This window comes from Perca fluviatilis, chromosome 11 (genome assembly GCF_010015445.1).
Source record: "Perca fluviatilis chromosome 11, GENO_Pfluv_1.0, whole genome shotgun sequence".
Lineage (NCBI taxonomy): Eukaryota > Metazoa > Chordata > Actinopteri > Perciformes > Percidae > Perca > Perca fluviatilis.
The window spans coordinates 19485979-19510002 of NC_053122.1; the positions used below are offsets into that span (position 1 = coordinate 19485979).

Consider the following 24024-nt stretch of genomic DNA (forward strand, 5'->3'; position numbering starts at 1 on the left):
TGTGTGTGTGTGTGACTCTACCAGGGTTAAATTATTGTAGCTTCTTACCCAATGTAGTGGATCTCAGAATACCCTCGTTTTATTTAGCTAGTAGTACTTTTACCGAACAGAAGACATTTATTGACAGATACACAAAGGATTCCATATGTGGGTGAGAGGTTAGGTACCTCAATGAAATGCCTGATGCTTGGGACTTTTGGCTCCCCATTTTAACGACCCATTGTGGGCCGAGCACCCCACTTTGGGATTTCCTGATGAATGGCACCGGCCATGAAATCAGGCAGAAATCAGCATTTTCTCATAGGACATCATTAATCCCCCAAACCCTTGAGCTTGTTGCAAATCAAATTATTGAACTCTAATGAAGGCATTTTTCTCAATGTATTAACTGTTATGGGAGATAATGGAAACCTCTCTGAAGATGTGCACATTTATTACAAGGAGTGCCTTGTTTAACTTGTTAATGCCTCACACTGCTACAGGGCTGTTTATCTGTCTGCTTGAAATACAACATTCCCCCCACTTTAAACACATTTCTCTAACAGTGTCTGGTGCTCACATGACAAGTTCTGTTGAAAGATCTCCAAAAGCATGCAAGTTACGCATGTACGACTATGCACACAGCTTTGTAGGCTGTGTGACACTTTGAATGAACCAGTTTCAACTGTTGTGCTGTCACACTACACAAAAATCAGAGTTTACCTGCTCAACCTTTCCTACAAATTGTTGTAATGATTGACACTTCCAAAATGTACGGCACATAACATACATGCACACAGTACAATTTAAACATAATAGCTGTTTATAAATAGACACCAAGAGCTCTTATCAGTGGAGCATGGGACATATCCACTAACACATTTTCCAGTGCCACACAACACAGCAAATAGCTGGTGGGAAGGTCATTACATCAGGGTTTTTCCCTTTATTTCTTTTTACAGTGAATAAACCTCAGGCATAACTTGGTTTCACAGGTTCAAGGTTTTCCAAATGTAAGAATAGTTAAAAACAACCTTAATCTTGCTGGCTTTCATTGCTAAAACAAAGATTAATGATAGATCAACCACCTCCAATGATTAAACATCACATGTACTGCTGATAGCAATCAGAAGTGATAGAAGACTTGTCAAGCAACTACAAGCACACAATTATCCTCTCTATCACATTCATTGTTTGCTTCCTCGACAAGCAATGCCCAAAGCTCTTTAGCCCAGCACATAAAGAAGGAGGAGGAGGAAGCAGCTGTATTAATCATTTATTTAAACTGCTAAGTGCACCGGCATGTGCCGGGGGTAAAATGCTTTGGAGATAGCCCAATCGTTCATCTTTTCTACTTTATTTCATTACACTGCATCATCCTTTAGCCTTTCTTCTCCTCCTTGTTCTCCTCCTCTTCTGGGTTGTAGACGCTGACGGTGAACTCGCCAGCTTCTGTGCCGTACTTGTTCTTGACCAGGAGGGCGTATTTGCCTGAGTCAGCCGTGGTGACGGCGGCGATTGTGATGCTGGCAAACTTGCCGTGCTCGAACTTGAGTTTGTAGCGCTCGTCAGATACCAGCTCTCTATCGTTCTTCGTCCAGCTGACCTCAGGTACCGGCTCGCCCCAGACATTGCCAGTCAGGTTCAGGGACTAAAGAGAAAAAGAAGATTGCAGGGGTTTGATGTCTGTCATACAAATCTGGATTCCACAGAGTTCAGAGGGAAGAGAAGCTCCGACATGAGACAATATAAAAGAAAGAGGAAGGTGAGAGAGAGAGTTTAAGACAGTGTATTAGCACACTGACTATCTCATTGATTTACCTTGCCCTCTTGGATCGCAACCACATCTGGCAAGCCTCCAACAACACGAGCGCGATCTAAACAAGAAATACAGTAATGAGCCAAGATGCAAATGTCAACCATCAGTCAGCCAGTCAAGCTGTGGAGAATTTGCCTGTTGACAATGTATTATTACCCGACACTGACTGTTGAACTGTTGAACCATCCTTCATAAAACACACAATATTTGTAGCTCTATTGCACAAATTACATTTTAATTATGCTTTGGCTGGAAATGTCTTTTCTTCAATTCCACATTGCAGAAATATAGCCATTTCATCTTCTGGAAAACCATTTTCCATGAATGAGATCTAGTTATTGTGATGGCCAATACACTCATGTATCTTCAATTCCACAGAACCACACTATACAATTCTATTAAAACTGAAATAGCCTCTAGATCCAGAAAAATGTTACATAACGTCATAGACCCTGTCTCTTGGGAGAAACCAAAGAATAAATAACCACTTACTTCTCTCTGCGATTGCTGCTGCCCTGTGGAAGGAAGGACACAGCCATTGTCAGAAGCATCCTAGAATGGTATATCAGGGCAGAACAGTGGCCAACATTTTCCCCCTGAAGCTATACAATTTGAGGAAATGTATTTTGAGTGCTTCTGAAAGGGTTTACAAAGTACATATTCTAGTCATAGTCTATTTTAAGTTTGTGATGACTGTTAGTATTTATTTGTGTAACCATCCGCTTCAAACAGAAATTCACAGCAGACAGATTGAGTCAGATCACGTTTGTTTACTTACTTGAGCCTTTGGAATTCTTCAAATGCCTCTTCCCATGCTGCACCAGAAACCATAAACATATTATTGATAATAGTTACATAAAAAAAATAGCTAAAGCATCAGCATGAAGCAATCTGAAGCATTTTCTTTAAAGTTTCACTCACCCTTGCCACTCAGATCAAAGACTCTCTTTACACCGTCCTTGCCATCAAAGATGTCCATGGTGTATTTGCCCTTGTCCTTCTCAGTGGGCTCATTGATTTTAAGCCAAAGCTGCTCTCCTGTGACTCCAGACTTAACTCTCTCTGAGGCGGCAATCTTAGCATCTCTAATGGAGAAATAGGGAGCATAGAGATCAATTGAGGTTGGACTGTTTACTGAAAGTATCAAGTACACTGAAAAGATAGATTCAGACAGGAAAGCAGTAATTGCCGTTGACACTGAAAATCTGCACAATCGTCCTTGTATTATACCAAAATGAGATATTTGATACAGGTGGCCTGTATCACTACCAGTTGGTGAGATTTAGCCCCCTTCTGTGGATTTTTTTCATAGAATTTATCGGAAGATGTTGCAGGAGAGCTGAGAATGACAATTACAGTCAAAGTAGTCCAATTTAAACATTGTCTTACTGTGCAATATTAGTAATCAGAAACTATTTAACTATGGAAGCGAAAAATATTTAGTGAATGCAATGATTCTCCCTCATATTACATATATTGCTTTACTTATTGGTCACAGACATGTAAAACCACCCTAAAGCCTATAGAGATCATATACAGTACATGCAACGTTTGAAGCCTTTCCTTTTCCGAGCATCACATGGTTGGAAAAGACTTCCAACTGATTTGAAAGAGACTTCAAACCTGTGTTACTTTTCCTAGAAAGCTGAAAAATTGACTGTTGGAGAAACAACAATACTAACATGATATTTGATATCTTTTGTGATATATTTGCTACATGCGTCCTTAGTATTTGCTTATAAGAATACATTTTAGTCCTTTGTGATGTTAAGTTCTGTCGTATGTATGTGCTTGTATATGTCGGTTTTGTAATTGTTTTTCTAGGTTTTCTTTCTCTGATGCTGTATCATATTGTAAATGTGCTTTGATGTTGTTTTGTCTCGTTTTTGTTTGTCTTGTTTTTAACTATTAATTAATAATTTTATAATTTAAAATTATTTTAATTATTTTAATGTATAACATCAACTTATCCAGGGATTGCAGGTGGAAATTTGCATTTCTTTTGCCAAATCGTATACACTTTTATTATATTAATCTGTTTTGTACCTGAGAAATAAACCAATAAAAAAGTCAAGTAAAGCTAATATTTTATAACACCGGTGAAGATATTTCACATAGTGTAGATACAGCATATTTCATTATCCAGCACACAGACACCACACACAAATTCAGGATCCAAGTTTGGTTTCATCAGCATTAAGCTACACAGTTTTAAATGGTTGTGTTTATATTAGTTCAGTGGAAGTGCACTTGTTTGCCAGACAGGAGATTAAAAAAAAGAATAAAAAAAGGATGTCAAATATGTACATGAATAAGGTTGATTTTACATACTTTTGGAGCCAACCAACACGCAGTTCCTCATTGTAATATGTGACCGTGGAGGAGAGGATGATGCCATGTTCAGTACTGACGACTGTGATTTCAGAGGAGGAGTTGGCTGGAGGGAAAAGAATAAAAAGGCAGGTTTTTATCTACATCCAATGGAAACCATATGGATTAATGGTATATATTACTGCATAACATATTTCAGTCTCTATTTGTTAATATTTCATGGAGTGGGAAAAAAACTGTAAATGTGCACATTCTGCTTCTTTCGGTGCTTTTCTAGCGTGTGGTGCTTCATCACTGCTTGGTAAGTGCGAAGTTAAATGACTCACCAATAACCCTGAACAGCTCATTCATTACAGCTTGGTATCCTGGGAAAAAGGATGATAACAGCAATTATTATTCTACTTTTTTTCAAGATTGATTTCCACTTTTTCACTCACAAATTTCATGAAAGAGACTTTACCTGCGTCTGTCAGATTGAAGGTGCTCTTATCTTTGCCTCTGTCGTCCCTCAGGATGACCCCGTAAATACCTGCATCCGCCTTGGAGATCTAGAGTTTAAGTAAAAGCAGCTTTAGTATCCTTGAGACAGCAAATAATTCCCTCCTAAATGAAACAGAGGGGAATACAGCATGTTGGGACACATAATAAGACAGTAGAACAGCCAGACAGAGACCAACTAAGCAGAAAAGGCAAGCTTTTCTCCTGCCCGGGATGCTGCAGGCGTTAAAATGAAAACATGAAAACAGTAAGACGAGGAGGACACATGGAGAAATTATAGGCGTAAACTTATGGCAGCAAAGATTATGTCCAGACTTTGGGTCTTGGTGGTGGGGGAACATCCTCTGCAGTTGGCTTTTTTCCTTTTTCTTTCGGTTTCTCCTGCTTAATAACCCACTGTGAATTAGACAGATAAGCCAGTTAATTGAAGTGCGATTGACAGGAGTGGCGATGGACAAGCCGCCTCTCCTTAGCTCATGCAATGACACCAACCCTCTCTTTATGAGTAATGTTTATACAGTTTCAATGTACAGGTACCTTGAAACATCAATTTAACTTAATTGGCACCAACACTGTCTGACAGACCACATGGATATCATTAAAAAAGGACAGCTTTAAAATGTTTAAGTAAATTGGCCAGAGAAGTTAAATTGAATATACTGTTAGAAATGAAGTGTATGAATTAATCACACAGATAAACCATATAATGTATTTACACTATATGGGCATAGATGTTGAAAAGCATGACCTATACGTGTATAATGTCAAAATATACAGTACAGGCCAAAAGTTTGGACACACCTTCTCATTCAAATGCGTTTCCTTTTATTTTCATGACTATTTACATTGTAGATTCTCACTGAAGGCATCAAAACTATGAATGAACACATATGGAATTATGTACTTAACAAAAAAGTGTGAAATAACTGAAAACATGTCTTATATTTTAGATTCTTCAAAGTAGCCACCCTTTGCTTTTTTATTAATAAGGGAAAAAATTCCACTAATTAACCCTCGATAAAGGCACACCTGTGAAGTGAAAACCATTTCAGGTGACTACCTCATGAGCTCATTGAGAGAACACCAAGGGTTTGCAGAGTTATCAAAAAAGCAAAGGGTGGCTACTTTGAAGAATCTAAAATATAAGACATGTTTTCAGTTATTTCACACTTTTTTGTTAAGTACATCATTCCATATGTGTTCATTCATAGTTTTGATGCCTTCAGTGAGAATCTACAATGTAAATAGTCATGAAAATAAAGGAAATGCATTGAATGAGAAGGTGTGTCCAAACTTTTGGCCTGTACTGTATAATTAAAAGTAAAAGCTCCAAAATAGGGAGTCAGTTGTACCCAACGTGTTTTATTCTGATTCACAAATACGACATGCTGATGTGCTGACTCCAGCAGCACGGAATGTGAATATTTTTTTCACCATTTATGATTCTGTGTGTCAGAGAGGGATGGTTAGCAGCGTAGCATCTAGTCTGGGTCTACGATTGAAGCATCAGCTGCATCAGAAGCATCGCTTTTAGCCCTTTACTCATAAGCTCACAACTCTTCCCAATGTACAGTACGGCCTCTGTCTAATGGGCTAACCTTTCCGATATTAAAGGTCAGATCCCCGTCCTTCCTCTCAATTTTCTGAGCGTCCTCATCATCCTCTGCAATCTCAATGCTGTCCTTAGACCAGGTGATCTCAGTCTCTGGTCTGACATTTCCTATCTGTGGAGTGTAAGAAGAGAGATAGGATTAAGTGTTGTCACCTAAATTGCAACCAGTTGTAAGGCTCCTTCTTTAAAAAAAGAAAAGAATTGACAGCAGTACAAATATCTACAGTTACTTTTATTACCTTGCATTTCAACAGCACATTACATTCTGGAGTAACAGTGAAGCCGAGATACTCGACAAAGTGAGGACCTGTGGATGATGGTCAATGAAATAATTATCAAAACATACTTGTGTAATTAGTGTAAATCTTATGTAATGGAAAATTAAGATCCCTTACCTTGTTTCCTGACCCATTCTGCCCTTTCAAATTCGGATTTCTTTTGAAGCTCCCTGAACTCTGGATAGCAAAGAGTGCATTGGAAAATCAGCAAACAGACATGACAGTAAGGAAAGGTTGTCTTCTGCTGCCCCACAATGGACAAATACTTTAACTGCAGCAAATGCAATACACCCAGTAAATGAAGGCTTTAAGTGTGTAGCCTTCAAAAGTAATTTGATGGTTGGGGATGTCTATTCCATATACACAATTCAAACTAATATAATGACAAATCTGTATGCATAACATCAACATGGAAGTAAAATCTGCCTTACCATCTCCAATGAGCACCAGACTGGTTGTACCCTTAGCCTTGCCATCCACCAGGTTAAAGGTGAACGTTCCCTCATCTGTGACCTCCAGAGAGTCCATGAACATTTCAATGATGCCGGTGGACTTGTCAAAGTTCATTGTGTATTTCTGGAAGCAAAAAGATGTAGAGAAACCCAGACAAGATCAGTTTGTGGAAGACGATCCAAAATAGAAGTGGACTCACAGGACGACAGGACGACAAGTACTGATTCCTACCTTTCCCTCAGTAATGATGACATCATTAAAGACATACTCCACTTGGCAGGCAGAAGTGCATTTCTCCACCTGAGTCCAGAATCGCACGCGACCCTTCTCGAGCAAGTCCATGGCCATTTCACTCTTAAAGGGAATAACTGGAGAAAACCACATTTTTGTAAGCTCTTGATAAATAAAATCTAAGATCTTGATAAGTGATGGTATTAACAGTATACTGTATGTGATGTGGTTGGATAGTCACCAGGGAACTTGTGGTCATGGCTGATGTCCAGAAGACGCTTGAGACCTGTCAAGTAACAACAACAACAAAAACAACAGAAGCAGCAGCAAAATAGGTGAATGCCAAACCCTTCAGCATCAACCCTTCTACTTTTCTATTTGACAGTATCTTAGAAAAAGCACATTATTAATGCTGACAGAAATACTCCATGTCAAGTACAACCTTATATGTGACAACAACTTTGACAGACAGCACTGAATAAGTTGAGAAAAGCTTCCAGACAAACACACACCAGAGTGTAACAGAGATCAATTTGATGCAGCTGTTGAAAGAGGATAACAGAGACAGGAGTATACACAGTCCATCAAGCCCTCCTCACACCTTTAACTCTTACGTCACCCAAACAAATGACAAGTGAATCAAGTTTCAGGCGCACAGGAGCAGAGATGCCAAGACTGTGGGCTGACTCACCCTCCTCAGTGAGTGTGTAGCTGGAGGAGATGCCATCAGTGTTGGTGACCACACAGGAGAATATGCCCAGATCCTCCAGGGAGGGACTGTTGAAGATAGCTCTTGACCTGGGGATGAGGACATGTGGGGACAACAAGGTATGAGGAAAGAGGAAGAACTTTTGCATTTGCACACAGCCTGGAACAAGAGCAAGAGAGTAAATTTGGTCCCTGGACGTTGCATGAGAAATTGGACACAAAGGATACTTACTTGCCCTGCTCAGTGATAATAGTCAAGCGAGAGGTGTCAGTTATAGTCTGGTAATTCTTGGACCAAACAAACTCAGAGCCTTCCTTCATTTCAGAGCACTCAAAGATCATAGAGATCACACCATCATCATCGACATCCACATAAATCTCTTTGGTGCCTGAGGAAAGGAGAGTAAATGGTTACAGCGTGTGTGCATCATTGGCAGATTTCAGCTCCTGATTCTCACGATTACATACATTACAGTAGCAAATGATGAAATATAAGATATGACAGTCAGCTTAGAGATATATAAAAAGCTAATTCACCTATCAGTATTGAGAATTAGCCATTTCCCCTAATTTTTCAGAACTGCGTAGGAACACTATGCAACGGAATGTGTGAGTTACATAACAATCACACTCACCAGGGTGAGTCTGGGCCAGGATTGGACCTAAGACTGCTGAGGGCTTTCCAACTCCAGCAAGATTTTGAGCACGCACACGGAAGACGTAGGATGTACCAGCCTTCAGCCCTGTCACCTGAGCCAGCACGTGAGGAGTCGAAGGGAGAGACAGTTAGAGAACGCTGTCGTCATTATTTCATACGCACGCACGCACACACAGGATTGTGTGTTGAAACTCAAATTTGACTATCACATCTCAGCTAAAGAATAACCACACACAGATCCAATTAAACTATCTATTCATCCTAATGACCTTCATGTATTTCATCTTGTTGGTCTTCTCATGAGCAGCCTTCCAGCCTTCCTCTCCAGCAGAGGCCTTCTTGACATCCAAATAGTAGCCATTGACAGGAGTGCGGCCATTAAATGCAGGTGGCTCCCACAGGACCACGACAGAGGTGTCACGGACCTCCAGCACATGAAGACCAACAGGAGCACCTTGGAGGATAAACAGAGATAGTTTGAACGATGTGGGAAATTGTTTTGGAATCTCAAACAAACTGTAACTGGTTAAGACAAAAATAAAATAATAGTTTTAAAATAGAAATTCAGTAAAATAATTTGATATATTTTAAGATGTATTTAAATTGCATTAGTATTAAAAACACACTGTTTTGTCCATTTTAGCATAGCACAAAATATGTATGTATTGTATTCTGATCCCATGAATAGGCTATCTATCTGAAATGCATTGTGGAAAAAATACAAAGTGAGGTAACTGTCTCTAGTTTTTTTGGCTTGTTTGGTATATAAAATATTAGTAAAAGTAAAAAAAAAAGCCCAAGGTGACATCTTCGAATTGCTTGTTATGGCCAACCATCAGTCCAAAGCCAAAAGATTCAGTTTACAATGACACAAGGGAAATAATTACATTAAAAAGCTGATCATGTTTGGCATTTTTATTTAAATAGCTGCAATGATTAATTGACCATGAATAGTAATGTCAAATAATCATCTAATTGTTTCCTCTCTAATATCTACTGGCCCAGTTTTGGTGAGCATACTATCTCTCATACCTGCCACAGTAATGGTCCACTCCTTGCACTCCAGAGCTGCACTGGCCAGAGAGGCTTTACTCACGCCGGCCATGTTCATAGCGCGCACCTGGAACTGGTAGAAGACGTTCTCCTTCAGGTTTTCAGCCTAACGGAGGAACAATGCAGATAATGAGAAAGGATTAAAATACATTTTTAGGGCTGGCAAATATACTGCAAACTTGACAAAATGCAGTGAATGATGACACTGGACATTGTGACTGATAATCACTCCTTCATTCATAGAAAAGCCAAAACAAATTCATTGGAAATTTGGTAAATGTGTGCTTGAAATAAAATAACTTACTTTATAGGAGGTAGTAGTCAAAGCCTTGTGGTTCATTTCATGCCATTTTCCAACAACGTCTCCCTTTACGGCCCTGTAGTCCACAAAATATCCCCTGATATCGGCTCCTCCAGTGCTAGCAGGCGCAGTCCAGGCCAGCACCATGTAGTCCTTTACAGCCTCCACCAGGCTCACACCGGTGGGTTTTCCAGGGACGGCTGCGAAGAAAAGTAAATAAGGTGGTCAACATTTTTTTTAAGACAAATTGAAGTGAATTTGTGTGTTAAAGAAGATATTTTTTCAGATATTCAGCCCCTATTTGTTTGTTTCCCCGTTAATGAAAAATTCAGTCCGATACATAATCTCATCAAGATGGCCTGGCATCAGCCAAATATTGCATAGATCGTAATTGTCATTAGTCTACAGTTGAACATGCTACATGCTTCGGACACACAAGCAACACACTTTTTCAGGGTCATTGTAATGAATAAAGTACTTACACTCAAGGCCAGAAGCAGGATAACTTTCACGCTACGAAAATCTCCAAAAGCCAGACGAGGCTCTCATTGTGCATGCTCTTTAAGAAAACAATGTTTTAGTCTTCACCTTGGCAAAGAGCAAAACAGAACTCAAGCAAAAACAAATTAATACATAAATCAATACCTGCATACAACAGAAGCATTATTAGAATAGTATCTACTTTGTTATTTAACTTTGTCACTAATAAATGAAGCAATGGGAAACAAAATCCAGTGTTAGTTATGAGTATGTCAGGCAATCACATGCACATATATCAACCAGCAGTCACATATAAACATGTGCCACTTGCATTCATAAAACTCAAGATATACAAGAAAGAGAAGCTATTTGGGCAGCTAACTCTATCACAACAAAATCTTTGGAAATGAAAGATGTATAAAGTAACTGAGAAAGAATATTGATTACAGAAAAGGAAAAAGTGATGATGATGAGTTAACATGGTGCATGAAAAAAGATGAGTTCAGAGGTCATGTGTGTAAGTTTTATGTTGCGTGTATATTCTCAGCGATCATTCCCTGGATAAATACATGTTTAAATAGCTGGGGGGAAGGAGCAGAATGGGCAAAGTGAATAAAGAAGACAAGTTGTGAGGATACTCACAGATGGCAGCCTGCACAACCACCGCATCAGAATCGGGGGAGCTCTGGCTGTAACCTGCAGCGTTGACTGCCTTGACCCTAAACACGCAGTTTGTTCTGGTAGTCAGGCCGTGGCACACAAACCTATGAAACAGTAGACAAAAGTGTAAAGAGTCATATTATCATAACACTTTGATTTAATCAACATAAGGACTTAGAACTAGTAATTTTCGCAATCTTAACACAAAAAATTAAATGACGACCAAAAGATTAGACTTAAAGTTAGTTTATGAATACACAGTCTTGCTTAAAATTCTGGTACATCTACTCTAGGTAAGCTAAAACTAGTTAGCCTGCTAAACATTTGGGTCTTAGCACTTCCAGTTTGCAGTTATCAAATTTGAACACCAAATATATTTCAACCAGTAGAACAGCAACAAGAAATTTTTGTATAAAATTCTGGTTTGCTGACAACCATGAGTACATTGTGGTAATGTACTTTTGCAATCAATTCATCTTTTTCAGCACTTAAGGAAGCACATTGCATTCACAAAAGAAAAGTGATTTAGACACCATATCTCGTAATTATGAGTTACTATCTCATAATCAGAGAAAAGATCTTGTAATTACGAGATCAGATCTTGTATAAGATACATATAAAAGATATATTTAAGCAACGTAAATAAAAGCAGATAAAAACGCATCATTGCTCAGTGTTTTATCCTGTAGCCTAGGTTAGCGACGATTGATAACTATAGCTTAACGTTTCTTAAAGAACTTTTTCAAATAACTTTTTCTCCTAATTATGAGATAGTAATTTATGGGATAAGGTTTCTAACTTTGTTTTTCTTTTGTGAATGCAATGTGCTTCCGCACTTAACGACTTCTGAATTCATGAACCCAGAATTATCTTCAACTGTATCTACCTGGTCTGCTTGACAGGTTTGTTGTTACAAGGCATCCACTTATCAGTGCCCACCACGGTATATTCAATATAGTAGCCGACCAGGTGTTTGACCTGAGAGGCCCCCCAGGTGACCACCACTGAGGTGTCAGTGTTCCTGGTGGCCACTGGATTGCCTGGAGCTGAGGGCAGGTCTGTTAAAAAAAGAGGTTTGTAAGAAAATAAGGACAGGAAGTAAGTAATTACAGTGAGCAGAAAGGGAATATAATGGATTGGGATTACATTTACTAATGAAGGAATATGGCTGAACAATAAACCAGTGATATCATGAACTGTAACACCTGTACATAATATAAATGCAGGTCTTGCCGGCTCACCCAGTTTATCTCCGACCGTGATCTCTCCTGTGGATACAGAGGCTTCGCCCACGCCAGCGGAGTTGCAGCAGCGCACACGGAAGCTGTAGGATTTCCCCTCTGCCAGGTCAAACAGGGCAAAGCGGGGAGACTTGACTGGCATACCAGTGTTCACCCTCTGCCAGATGTCTGTCCCTGAAATACACTGTGGTCGACAGAGAGCCAGTGACGTGTCAATAGCAGATAACACTGTACAGTATATAAAGGAAAGGTAAGAAGGTGCTTAGACCTCCATGCTATTAGTCTTCATGTATAAGTACAATAACCTACAAGAGGCCATAGGTATTTCTTAAAGCATTGGTTCCATTTGGCTTGTGGCTTAAAATGAGACAATGTGTGCTTGCAAGTGGCCACTCCTCATCGCTGGTTGCATGTGTCTAGCATTTCTCTTCACCTTCTCAATGTAATACATGACTCCTTCATGACCCCTTTGAACTGGAGGCTTCCAGGCGAGCACCACGTAGCTCTTGGTTGCCTCGGTAACCACAACATCACTGGGTTCTCCGGGGACAACACCCACTGAGGAGGCAAGAGGAAGTGACTTCAACCAGGTGAATTGTACTTAAAGTCACTTGGGCTGGTTATCATTTGAACATTTTCAATACTGATACCTAAACGGTATTTCCAATATTATATTTTGAGGATTACAATCACGGTTTTCTACAAAACCATTTTTTTCCATTTAACAAAATATGCCAAAGTTCTCAAATAAACAGTATTTAACATTTCACTTAGCACAAGCAATCATCAAAGAACTTTGCCTGAAGAAAATACAGCCTTTCGTGATTTAGGTCAGGAAATCCATTTAAAGAATCAGTAAACTAGACTAAAATACAGACATTTAATACCAGCTTTTGATACTTGAAAGTTTTTACATACTACAGACAAATTTCAGACAGTACATAGAAGGTTATAGTACATATTGAGGTTTCGATACCCAGCCCTACAAGTAGTAAGTGATTTAAGGTGGGGTGAGGGCATCCCCCTTGTTAACTTGCCATCCCCCCTATCTATCCCAAGTAGCAGAGAGAGTGCAGGGGCAGAGGGGTTGTTTATTGGATATGTTAGTCTGCCTGACATAATATAATAATAATATCATATATTATACTTTATCTGACTGAGGTATATGTAAGTTAGAATCCAAGGCCCGACCATCGCTCTGAAATATCAGTAGCCTAACTGTGCTGTGTATTGATAAATGCATGGCGCTGTCCGTGGGGCAGTCAGTTTTGTCTTGGATCTATAATAATCTTTAAACTATAGCTAATATAAAGAGTTACTTAAACAACCGGTCTTCTCATCACTAGGGTCCTCCCATTGGGCCATCCCCCCTGTTAATTCTAACATTATGACACCTTAATGATTTCTTTCCTTCTATAATCTAAATAACAGAGTTTGAAGCTGTCATACCAGTGGGATCCTCCTCTGTGAACTTGATCATCCCAGTAAAAGGAGCTGAGGGGCCAGCTGTTTGGAAAAGTAAAAGAAATACATGATAAAAGTGCAGTTGTTGGCTTTGTTTCAGTGTGTCAGCGGGACTCTGGTGTGTCTCTCACCTCGTAGACGGGCTCTGTCGGAGGGATCCATGGCAACCACGGCCTCGGAGACACGGGATGGACGGCTGACTCCTTCCTTGTTCAAGGCCCGCACCCTAAAGATGTAAGAACGCCCCTCAACCAGTCCTGTGACAGGGAAGCGCGCATACTTCACTGGGGCGTCATTACACTGAGCCCAGTGGTGAGTGCCCACCTCACACCTGCACAGAAAACACATATAAATTGGATTTGTCACAAGCAACACTGTAATTCACAGTGACTGATTGACAGCTACAGTAGACCGGTAGGGATGTATGTGGGTGTTTTCTGGAAGGGGACATTTATCTGTCAAGATGGCAATTTGGTGGAAATATAGGAGAAATTTGGGCTAGTGGAATGTGCCTGCGGAATAAGTTATTCTACACAGAAAAAGTATAAATAAGACCAGTTTTACTGTAAAATATGTATGTAGGATTGTACCCTGGCCAAAGAAATCAGATGAAACTGAATAATAATTTCTCCATTAAACAATGAACATAATAAAAGAAAGAGTGGGCTGCCCAACCTGTCAATGTAGTATCCCAGGATGGAGCTGCTGCCCTCCACCGCTGGCTGCTTCCAGGTCACCACCACATAGTCCTTGTTGGCATCATGACAGCGCACATCCAGGGGGGCCACGGGAACCCCCTCAACCTCCACATCGGCATCTGGCATAGCAAAACGCACATATCTAAGAAGGCACGCACTTGTGAGTGCTGCTGTTTCTAAATCAGGCTGATCTCCATTTCATACTCAGTTTCCATTTTCTGACCTTCTTACTCCTTTACAGGACAGCATGTGTGGCAGTACTGTGTGATAGATTAGTTTATGTCTTGATAACATTAAATGGAATATCAAAGATTCCCTCTTATGCATAAACCCACTGATTGTTACTTCAGATCACACTCTTTGTGGCGACCTTTCCGACACAGACAAATATAGAAGCAACATTCCTCAGTGGAAACCAAACACCTCAGAGAGAGCGGTGTGTCACTTAAAGACACAGCAGAATTGAATGGTTTCCTACCAGGTCTGTCTGTGGTGATCTGTAATAGGTTGCTTTACTTTTTACATAACAGTTGTGTTGTTCAAAACTGTACAATTCAACACAGACTTGAGGGTAAATGGCTTTATACAGCAGATTAATTAAATTTTCAATGTAATACAAAACTAAAAAGCGGAATTTCAAGAGTCCCTCTTGTAATGAAATCAGCTTAGGTGAAATATCGATCGGGCACCTTACCTCTGACAAACACATAAGCAGAGTAGGTGTCAAAGCCAGATTTGGTGTTGACGCGCAGGGTGTACATGCCCTCATCTTCCTTGTTGAGGTGGACAAGTGTTAATGTGGCACGCTCCCCAGACCAGTGTGTGTGTACCCATTTAGAGGGCTTCAAGGGGACAGCTGATAGGGAAGTCAAAACCAAAAGACATGTAACTGGATACATATAGTGGATTAAATAAAACATTTAATGTTACATGTAGTGTTAACATACATTGGTTAAAAAGGAAGAATTAACTATTTAAAATTCATTTTTCTACTTACAGTTTCTGTACCAGACGACTTCAGGCTGGTATTTTTTCACGGTGGGATAAACGATGACAGTGCAGCCCAGACTCAATGTCTCGCCTTCACGGCCAAAAGCCACTTCAAATTTGTCAATGATGGTTGTTTCAAAGGTGACACCATGCTCAGCGCAGAAACCATCTGCAGATGAAAAATAAAGAAATTAAAAACATTACTAGGCTCAGTGGTAGAGCGGTCGCCTGCCAATCAGAAGGTTGGTAGTTCAATCCCTGGCCCTGCAGTCCCATATCGAAGTGTGCTTGAACCCTGAGTTACCCCCCACAAAGTGGGTCAAACATGTAAGGCCCTTACAGCCAGATTTTGTGGAGGTTTTGAATCAATGAGCCTGTAATGTTTAATTCTAGCAAACTGATGTATTTTCTGTAATATAAACTGCTGTCCTAATTTTATTTTTTAAAACCCCCTGCTATGAAAACATTGAACCTGCATTAATTGACTGGTTAAACACTTTGGGGGCGCACAGCAAGTTGCAGACACAAAACTAACAAATACCTTAGGGTGAATGTGGTTTTTTACACATGTAGCAGACATTCATTTGAAGCTGTGTTTTTGTTGTCCAACATTTACTCCCTTTAGCTCTGATTTTGGTCTCCACCAACTCCTTAGTCTCTTTAGCTGCTAAATGCTTAACTGTGTTCAGCTGCTAGTTGGTAACTTTGTCCGTCTGCCATTTGAAGTTGAGCAGTGTATAGTGGGTTTTAGAGCTTGTTTTCTGAAAACAGCTGCCTGCTTTGGCTGGAGATGGGGCTGATAAACAAAATGAGCTAAAAGACGCTAAAACACTCCGCAGAGCTGAGAGTGACGGGAGAGTTCTCTGAGTTTGTAACTATGAGCAATGACTTTCACGTTACACATTTTTCTATTGTTTATATAAATAAAAACATTTGATTAGTGCAGCTTTAGTTTGTACTTGCATTATGTTATGTCTAATGTAGAGCACTTTTAATTACCCTTTGAAATGTGAATCGAAATGGCTTCACTTAAAAACTAAAAATAATTATTTAAAGTGACTCACGTGGTTTAGGATCAAGTGGGCCTGCTTCCTTGCCCTCCTGGAACCCTGCAGAGAAATATGTTGTTCAGTAACTGTGTTGTATCAATAACAAGAGATTTAAGTGACAGTTGACAATAGAAAATATGCTACACTTTAAGCATGATATTTAGGACTTTTCCTTCAGTCAAACATGTTCTACCAGATCCTGACACAACTATTTGGAACAGTTGGGACATGTTGTGTTTACAGTGGTGTTAATTTAAACCTCTACTTTAAACTTTGACCTCTAACTGGAGGATAGAGCAGCAGCTGCAAAGAAGACAGACGAGAAAAAAAACGGTAACCTACTTTTGACAACAATAGTAGCCACAGAGGAAACTTCCCCTTTCACGTTGAGGGCAGAGACGTGATACTGAGCAGTGTCGATGAAATCACAGCTGAAAATAAAATGTGCAGACATGGTGAATTACCTGCATCTCATTTGCATTCATCATTCTGCAGAATATTTTCATAAAATATTCAGTTTGGGGTAATGTGCATTTTTGGGTACTTCTCATGAATTCTAAGAGAGGCCGTGCAGTGAGAGCTTAATGATTACCTACTTCTTGATCTCCAGGGAGTGCATGTTGTAATTGCTCTCGATTGCGTACTTCTCGGGGTGAGCCTTGGCATCAATGAGCACATTGTTTTTGTACCTTGAAGACAGCAGAAAGACAGCTGGTTTATTTTTACAGTCGTCTTCTGAATCTGTGATTGCATTGGAGTGTGTGTGTTCATGTTGCGACAGTGGAAAACCGATTTGACTGATGACGAGAGCTTTGGATGGAAACTTCTCTATGACACACACATGACTGATTGCCTCTCATCGGAGACTTTTTCTTGTGACTCAGAGAAGGTGGGGACCAGTAAACTTGGAGTGTGTCTTACCAGGCAATCCTGGGTTTAGGCCATCCAGCCACTGTGCAGTGCAGCTTGACAGTCTTGCCCTCCCAGACAGTCTGTCCACGGGGCTTGACGATAAACTCTGGACGGTGTGTCAGGCTGTCTGGGTTCATTTTCTTACGGAACTCTGCCCACTCCTCCATCTAGAACAAGAGAGTGGAGTCAGATTGTCATTTAAAGCTCATGAGCATTTCATGTGAACGATTTTATTATTTGAAAATGGGTGGACACATCCTTGTTATTGCAAATTACCGTCTTGCCTAGTTCCATGCGTTCGGCAGATTCCCTGATATGCGTTGTTCTTGTTCTCTTCTCCACTTTAACCTCCATAGCCTCCCTGGCCTCCCTGACAAACAGGTTCCTCATGGCCACATAGTTAATCCCCTCCTCAGTAACATTCTCCTCCTGGGCCTCCGTCAGACCGCGGACAACATCATGACTGGTGCACGACAAACCACCAACATGTGAGAGCAGTTTAGACTTACAGTGAAATATGAAATTATCTAATTTAGTGTCATCAACTGCAATACAATTGTACATCATCAATGTCAGCGTTTTGCAGTGTCCTCACTCACCTGGCTCTAAATACGGGAATGACATAGCCGATAACTTCCTTGTCTGTGTCCATCGCCAGGTAGGTGCGTTTGGCTCTCTTGGGTAGCGGGCTCAGTTTAACCACCTCCTTCCCCTTCTCTGTCTTCACAGTGGTCTGCAGGCTTAGACGTGACAGACAACAATCACAACACTTGCACTACATACACCAACATGCATCATATGGTATTTCCAAACAGAGTTCATGGTGTACACTTTTCTACATAAAAGCCACATTGTACCTTAAAGAATAGGGCTAATAATGTTCTTTTTTTAAAATTATTTTTAATAAATCCCATGATTGCCATCAACAAATTAATCCTACTATTTGTATTGTCTGTGTAGCCAAAGTCTGATATAGCTTATTCCTTTGTGCCATAGACCTCCTTTGTTGTACCAAAACTATTAAAAACACCTAAGTAAGCCATACTGTTGCACTGGGTAATGAAAATGGGAACTGTAGTTTATTTTGAGTCAATCCCACATATACCGTCCTTCTGCTGTAAATACTAAAGTGTATTAATCTGCAGCTGAAAACAGTCCCCAACAAAAACACTATTTATTCTTGTTTCAGTAACATGTGCATCAAACTACAGTGCCCTGTGTTTTTAGGAAATTACTGGGTCTTATTTAAAATTTAAACAATATATTTGTGACCCCGTTCAGTAGTATCAAATAAGCTTGGGGCTGAGGGGCTATACGCAGGGGCTGGTATTTTTTGTTGACACTAAAAATAATGCCATTGTTATCCTTTGATTGAATATACCTTCCTGTAACTAACTTTTCTATTGCTTAAACCATAGCAGACAAGTGCTACAAATTCCAATATTAATTACTGATAACTACTGACTGGTTCAGTATTATTAATTAAAGATGAACGTTTGGATAAATTACATCTGTAAAAGGAGGACAGACAGGACTAATTTAAATGTAACTTCTACAGTTGTTTGTAATGACGAAAAATGAGACAAAACATACCTAACAGAAAGATTGCAAAGCTGCAGTGGAAAATAAATATGATGACCTATATGAACCATACTTCCTCTCTGCATTTATAAAACTTTAAATTCATGTGCTGTTTCTATAAAGACACATTCAGAATATGCTGTACTCAAAAATGGAAGATGCATTTCTTTCTATCCTCAAGAACACTGACCCATATTATACTCTGACTCATTTACCTATCAGCCTCTCAGGCCTCCCTTATTGTCCACTGGGTTTATAAATGGAGCCGAAACTGGTGCATGCAGCAGGGTAGAAAGATTAATTTTAAAGCTCTGCTTTCACTCAATCTCTTTCAAGTCTGTCCTTGTCTATTCATTTGGCCTAGAGGAGTAGTGGCATAACGTGGCTTTGATAAACTCTATTCAATACTGGCGAGGAGGGATCAAGTCGTTGGAAGGATCTAATAGCACAGCAGCGACAGACAGACCTCAGTCTCACAAAAGATTTTCTACAGTGTCGAGAAGTTATTTATACTGCTGACTCACCAGGTGTTCTGAAAGGAAGTCTTTGGTTCAGTGTGTAAGAAAGTCAATGGTATAAAAAGTTTTACTGCTGATAAAAGCAGTCTGAGAAGCTAAAGCATGTGTCAATCTTAAGATTGAAATAACAAAACTGGAATCTTTTTTATGCAATTTATTATTTCTACCAGAAACAAGATGTAGGACTAGTTATACATTTTTAAAAGGAGACTAACACTGACCAGTCAATTTGACGATGGATACTAGAGCTATTAGCTATTAAACGTCCGTGGAAGCCAGAGTACAACCGTTTACAATTTCATGACTTCAATACAGTGTCTTTACAGTTGGCCTAATGGCAACATCTCATGTCCTGCCTACAAAAATAGCTTGGCTGTCCATGAATATATCTGGCAGCCATTCACTACAGCTGAAATTCCTTCCCTGACCCGTTTAGAAAGCTCTCATGGTTCCAACATGAACACTAAGCCCTAGAACCTCTGACCATATTACATGTTGACAAGAGTTAGTGATACCACAGAACATACAGTATACATCAGTCTAAGGTGTTTGACAGACAGTGCTTCTTTCACACTTACACTTACTCTAGACTTTACTTTGATCAAGCCTCATTTGATTCTAACACAAAATTTCACATACACGTGAAATTAAATGAAAATCTGACTAAACATAACAGAAGTAATTGTCTACTTGTTAACACCAGACCATTCAATGGAGTGATAACATTCGAAACAGGTGGTTTATACCTCTATTATTTCTAGTGACATGTTTAGTTTTGCACACGTTCTTCCTGCAGCAGACCTGTGGTATAAAGCAAAAGCTGGAAAGACTAAGGAAATATATATCTCTCTAAAACAATTATTGCAATTGTTGATTAATCGGACGATCATTTTTTTTCGTTTGGTCTCCAAGAAAGCAGTGAAACGTGTACAGTGCAATTTGCAAGTTAACATCTTCAAATTTCTTATTTTGTCCAATCAACAGTCCAAAAGCCAGAGATATTTAAGTTCATATCATGGAAAACAAACTTAGCTACTTAGCTTCAGACTACTCTTAAGATGGCGCAAATTAAAGTAAACTAGAAGGCACTTAGAGAGCGCAGACCTCGACCAAGGCGTGCCCTATTTCACAACGTTAATGCAGTGTTAATTTTCCCAGTGGGGAACAAATTTTTCTGATTATTCCAGCACCAGATGAATGCGGCACAATTGTCCTATCTCGCAATGTTAATGAAAAATGATTTGTGTATCCGCCCCAGATTCATTCAAATCTGGCCAGTAGTTTTCCTGTAGTCCTGCTGAAAAAACTGACAAACCGAGCCAAGGCCAAAAACATAACCTCCTTGGCGGAGATACATGTACATAATGTGCTCTTTAGGGCTGTGCAATTAATCAAATTTTGATTGCGATTTAGGCTTCCAACGATCACACAAACAATATAATTATGAAAAAAATTGTATTTTGCACATTACATTTTGCAAGTAAAATCTTATTTTGTCTTCTGTTCTGAAGGGGAATTCAAAAAGTTCAATGGGAAAAGTAATAAGGGAAATATCACAGTTCAAGGTGTTTTCACTGTTTTTTAAGTTCAATAAATGCCACATCTTTCCAAAAGAGTTATCATATTGAATAATCGTGATTTCAATATTGACCAAATAATAATCAAGCAGTGCTCTTTCTGATAAATACATGAGCACATTACTATTGCTATGTAGATTTAATAGTTACAAACATTACAAAGAGCCCAGTAGACTCAAGACTTGACACTTGGACTTGACTCAGACTTAAGTAACACTTAAGTAACATAATATTGTATAATTGTGCAACTAAGTATTCAATTATTAGGACTTTGCATAGAAATAGAAAGATTACTTGCATTAAGCTTTGTAAAAACACAAATAACAGAGCTTTGAAAGAAATATATACTGATATTATTGGTCAGCATTTAGAGACCTGAGAGACTTGTATCTTGACTTGTAATTTGCATATACAGATAGGCATATTTGGGCCTTGACTTGAAACTTGGCCCAAAAGACTTAAAAATGAGCTGTTCTGCAACAGCTTCAAGGAGAACAATATGTGTTCTTAGAAAAATACAAAACCCTGACCCCATTAAAAAATGAACATGTACAGTATGGGCAGATGAAGACCAGCGGAAAGACAGCACCTGCTCTACATAAAAACACACTTTGAGCTGCATGTTTTCTCTCTCCATGCTGCTGAACACAATTCACACCATACAAAAAGTACAGTGTTGAATATTTGAAAGAGGTCTGCTTGAATGCATTCCCCACTTCCGAGGTTATGGAAGTAGTAGGTTGCATTAAGAGAACCCCATTTTTTGCATATTTCAAATATCAACCATCTCATAAGCATTTTGGATCTTTCGCCTCACATCCTCTCTTACCGACGGCTGGAAGTCTTGTAAGTGGAGAAAGACTGCTTGCTAACAGACGACTTGGTGCTTAGGTGACAGCTGCTCTCATAGTGATGCTGCTGCTGCTGTTGATGCTGATGCTGATGCTGCAGCTTCTGCGTCACTTGTACTGATCCTGACATCCTGAGGGCCACTCCGCCAACTTATATGTTGACTGTTCGTTACTTAACCAGCTCTGTGAATCAATCTCATTGTTATTATTACAGACTAAATTGGTTATTTTTTTGGTTATTTTAGGGCAGGAGAAGGAGATGGTGAGTAGATATGGTGAAGTAATGGTAAAGTTGTTAAGACAGAGTTATGATTTTTGTTTTGTGTGAGCAGTTAAAGCGTTAGCTCTGGTTAAGATCTACTTCTACTGTGTTGAATGAAGCAGCAGCAGTTAATAAACATTGTTTTCCTCAACACTCTACATGTCGGTTTTGTGTCTTTACAGATTGCACGAGAGTTTAGAGAACATTCACTTCCACATGTGGAATTATAAAAGTGATAAACTTGTGATGAACTGGAAAACAAAGTGTTGTGTGATGTAATCCAGTGACTGATGAGAACATCCAAAGGGAAAAGTTTGTGTTTGGGGAATATCTTAATTTAAGGGTTGAATCGATAATAGTCTATATATACTCAAAATACACATAACAGTAATATATATTACACTTTGTTAGGTACTAAAGCTGTTGATTATTTTGTTGATTAACCAAATAATCGTTTGGTATATAACTAGTTAAAAAAATACCATTCACATCCGAAAGCCAAAGTTGGCATAGCCTTAAAAAAAACAAGAAAACAAGTAAACATCCACATTTGAAACTGAATTTGTGGAATTTTTGTTCTAAAGAATGACTTAAATTAATCGTTTATCAAGATTGTTGCAGATGCATTTTCTGTGGATTCACCAATCAGTCTACTCTAGTAGGTATAAGGTTATACAGCTTGAAAACATGAGCAGCTCCCATTGGGCATAGGCCCATCATTATGTAACCACAGATCAATATGATATGATCAGCAGTTTATGACAATAGACAGAAAAATTTATTTTCTGATGAGCAACACCTGCAGCAAACAGCATGTACTGTGTGACTCTTTATTTGTAAAGAGATACTAACAGTAAAGTTGACAGTAAGCAATGAGGGCATAGAGTGCACAAAGAGAAGATCTGAGTCATACAAATTTTGAAGGTTAAGCTAAAGTTAATGGAATAGATTAGCTCTACTTTTAGGATGACATTTTACTTCAATGACACATGCAGTCTAATCGACAAGGACAACACAGTTAAAAATTAGTCAAACCTTGTTAGTATAAGGGACACTAAAAAAAAATCGAACACATTCTTAAACCAAAAGAATCAATAAAGTGGTTAAAAGAAGGTCTCAGGCCTTACTGATTCAGGATTTTAAAAGACGACCAAATGACATTAGACAGACTAACAATTACTCGGTATTAGAGACAGACGTATTCATAAATAATTAAAAAACTCACTCAATCACTCACCACGATTAAGAATTTACCAATCCAAAATAGTTGACAATAAGAGAAAGAGTGTGCTATTCCAAAAGTAGCTAAAGCAAGTCCAGATCTGGGCAAAGCAGCAGGGTGAGGGGCAGTGGACAGGATGGCAGTCCACTGAACAAAAATAATGCTGCCACTCGGCAGAATGCACAAGACACCGTCAGGACCTTTTAAGGCTGGGACAGCTTTAAATTTAGACCATGAGACCATGAGGAGGGCCTGGCTCTCAGCGTAGGTAGGCCACTTAAGGCGGAAATGTGGGGTTTTAGGTGTGTAATCGTAGGTCTAGTGAATCAGTAGTAGTTGACTGAAGAAAAACTGCAGTACTTCAGTGGCTGCTACCTGTTGAATTGGATGGCATAAATTGTTGCAAAGAATATGACTTCAAACAAACTGTTATCGTTCAGACGGCGGTCACAAGCCTGAACCAAAACCGTGCCAAACTACTGTATTTTAACACATGCATTTACCGGCCAATTCTAATGCATAGCCTGTATACATTCTCTAAAATGTGACTTTAAAACGGGCTTTCATTGTCTCCATCTCCCTAAACTTACGGTTCAGT

At 39.3% G+C, this 24024-nt stretch overlaps 1 protein-coding gene across 4 annotated transcripts; it reads right to left on the reverse strand.

Annotated features, from left to right (window-relative positions):
- Positions 1 to 712: 712 nt before the first annotated feature.
- Positions 713 to 23588, reverse strand: myom1a (myomesin 1a (skelemin)). 4 transcript variants are annotated; one of them, XM_039816433.1, is made up of 38 exons: positions 23442 to 23588; positions 21921 to 22125; positions 18015 to 18155; positions 17692 to 17878; positions 17425 to 17582; positions 17100 to 17192; positions 16846 to 16934; positions 16519 to 16563; positions 15462 to 15623; positions 15159 to 15320; positions 14442 to 14583; positions 13898 to 14097; positions 13752 to 13808; positions 12736 to 12860; positions 12303 to 12486; positions 11948 to 12119; positions 11044 to 11165; positions 9925 to 10121; positions 9600 to 9726; positions 8837 to 9021; positions 8545 to 8659; positions 8142 to 8298; positions 7893 to 7999; positions 7443 to 7487; positions 7202 to 7338; positions 6949 to 7093; positions 6635 to 6694; positions 6479 to 6546; positions 6226 to 6351; positions 4943 to 5023; positions 4590 to 4677; positions 4456 to 4494; positions 4130 to 4235; positions 2720 to 2883; positions 2577 to 2613; positions 2291 to 2313; positions 1801 to 1856; positions 713 to 1630 (listed from the first exon to the last, which is right to left on the reverse strand). In XM_039816433.1, the coding sequence occupies exons 2-38, from the start codon at positions 22070 to 22072 to the stop codon at positions 1361 to 1363; spliced, it is 4524 nt and encodes a 1507-aa protein (XP_039672367.1). In that variant the 5' UTR covers positions 22073 to 22125; positions 23442 to 23588; the 3' UTR covers positions 713 to 1360. The 4 variants fall into 4 exon arrangements, with proteins under 4 accessions (XP_039672367.1, XP_039672368.1, XP_039672370.1 ...); XM_039816434.1 differs by having other exon boundaries at positions 23430 to 23586; XM_039816436.1 differs by lacking the exon at positions 4943 to 5023.
- Between the last annotated feature and the right edge of the window lie 436 nt (positions 23589 to 24024).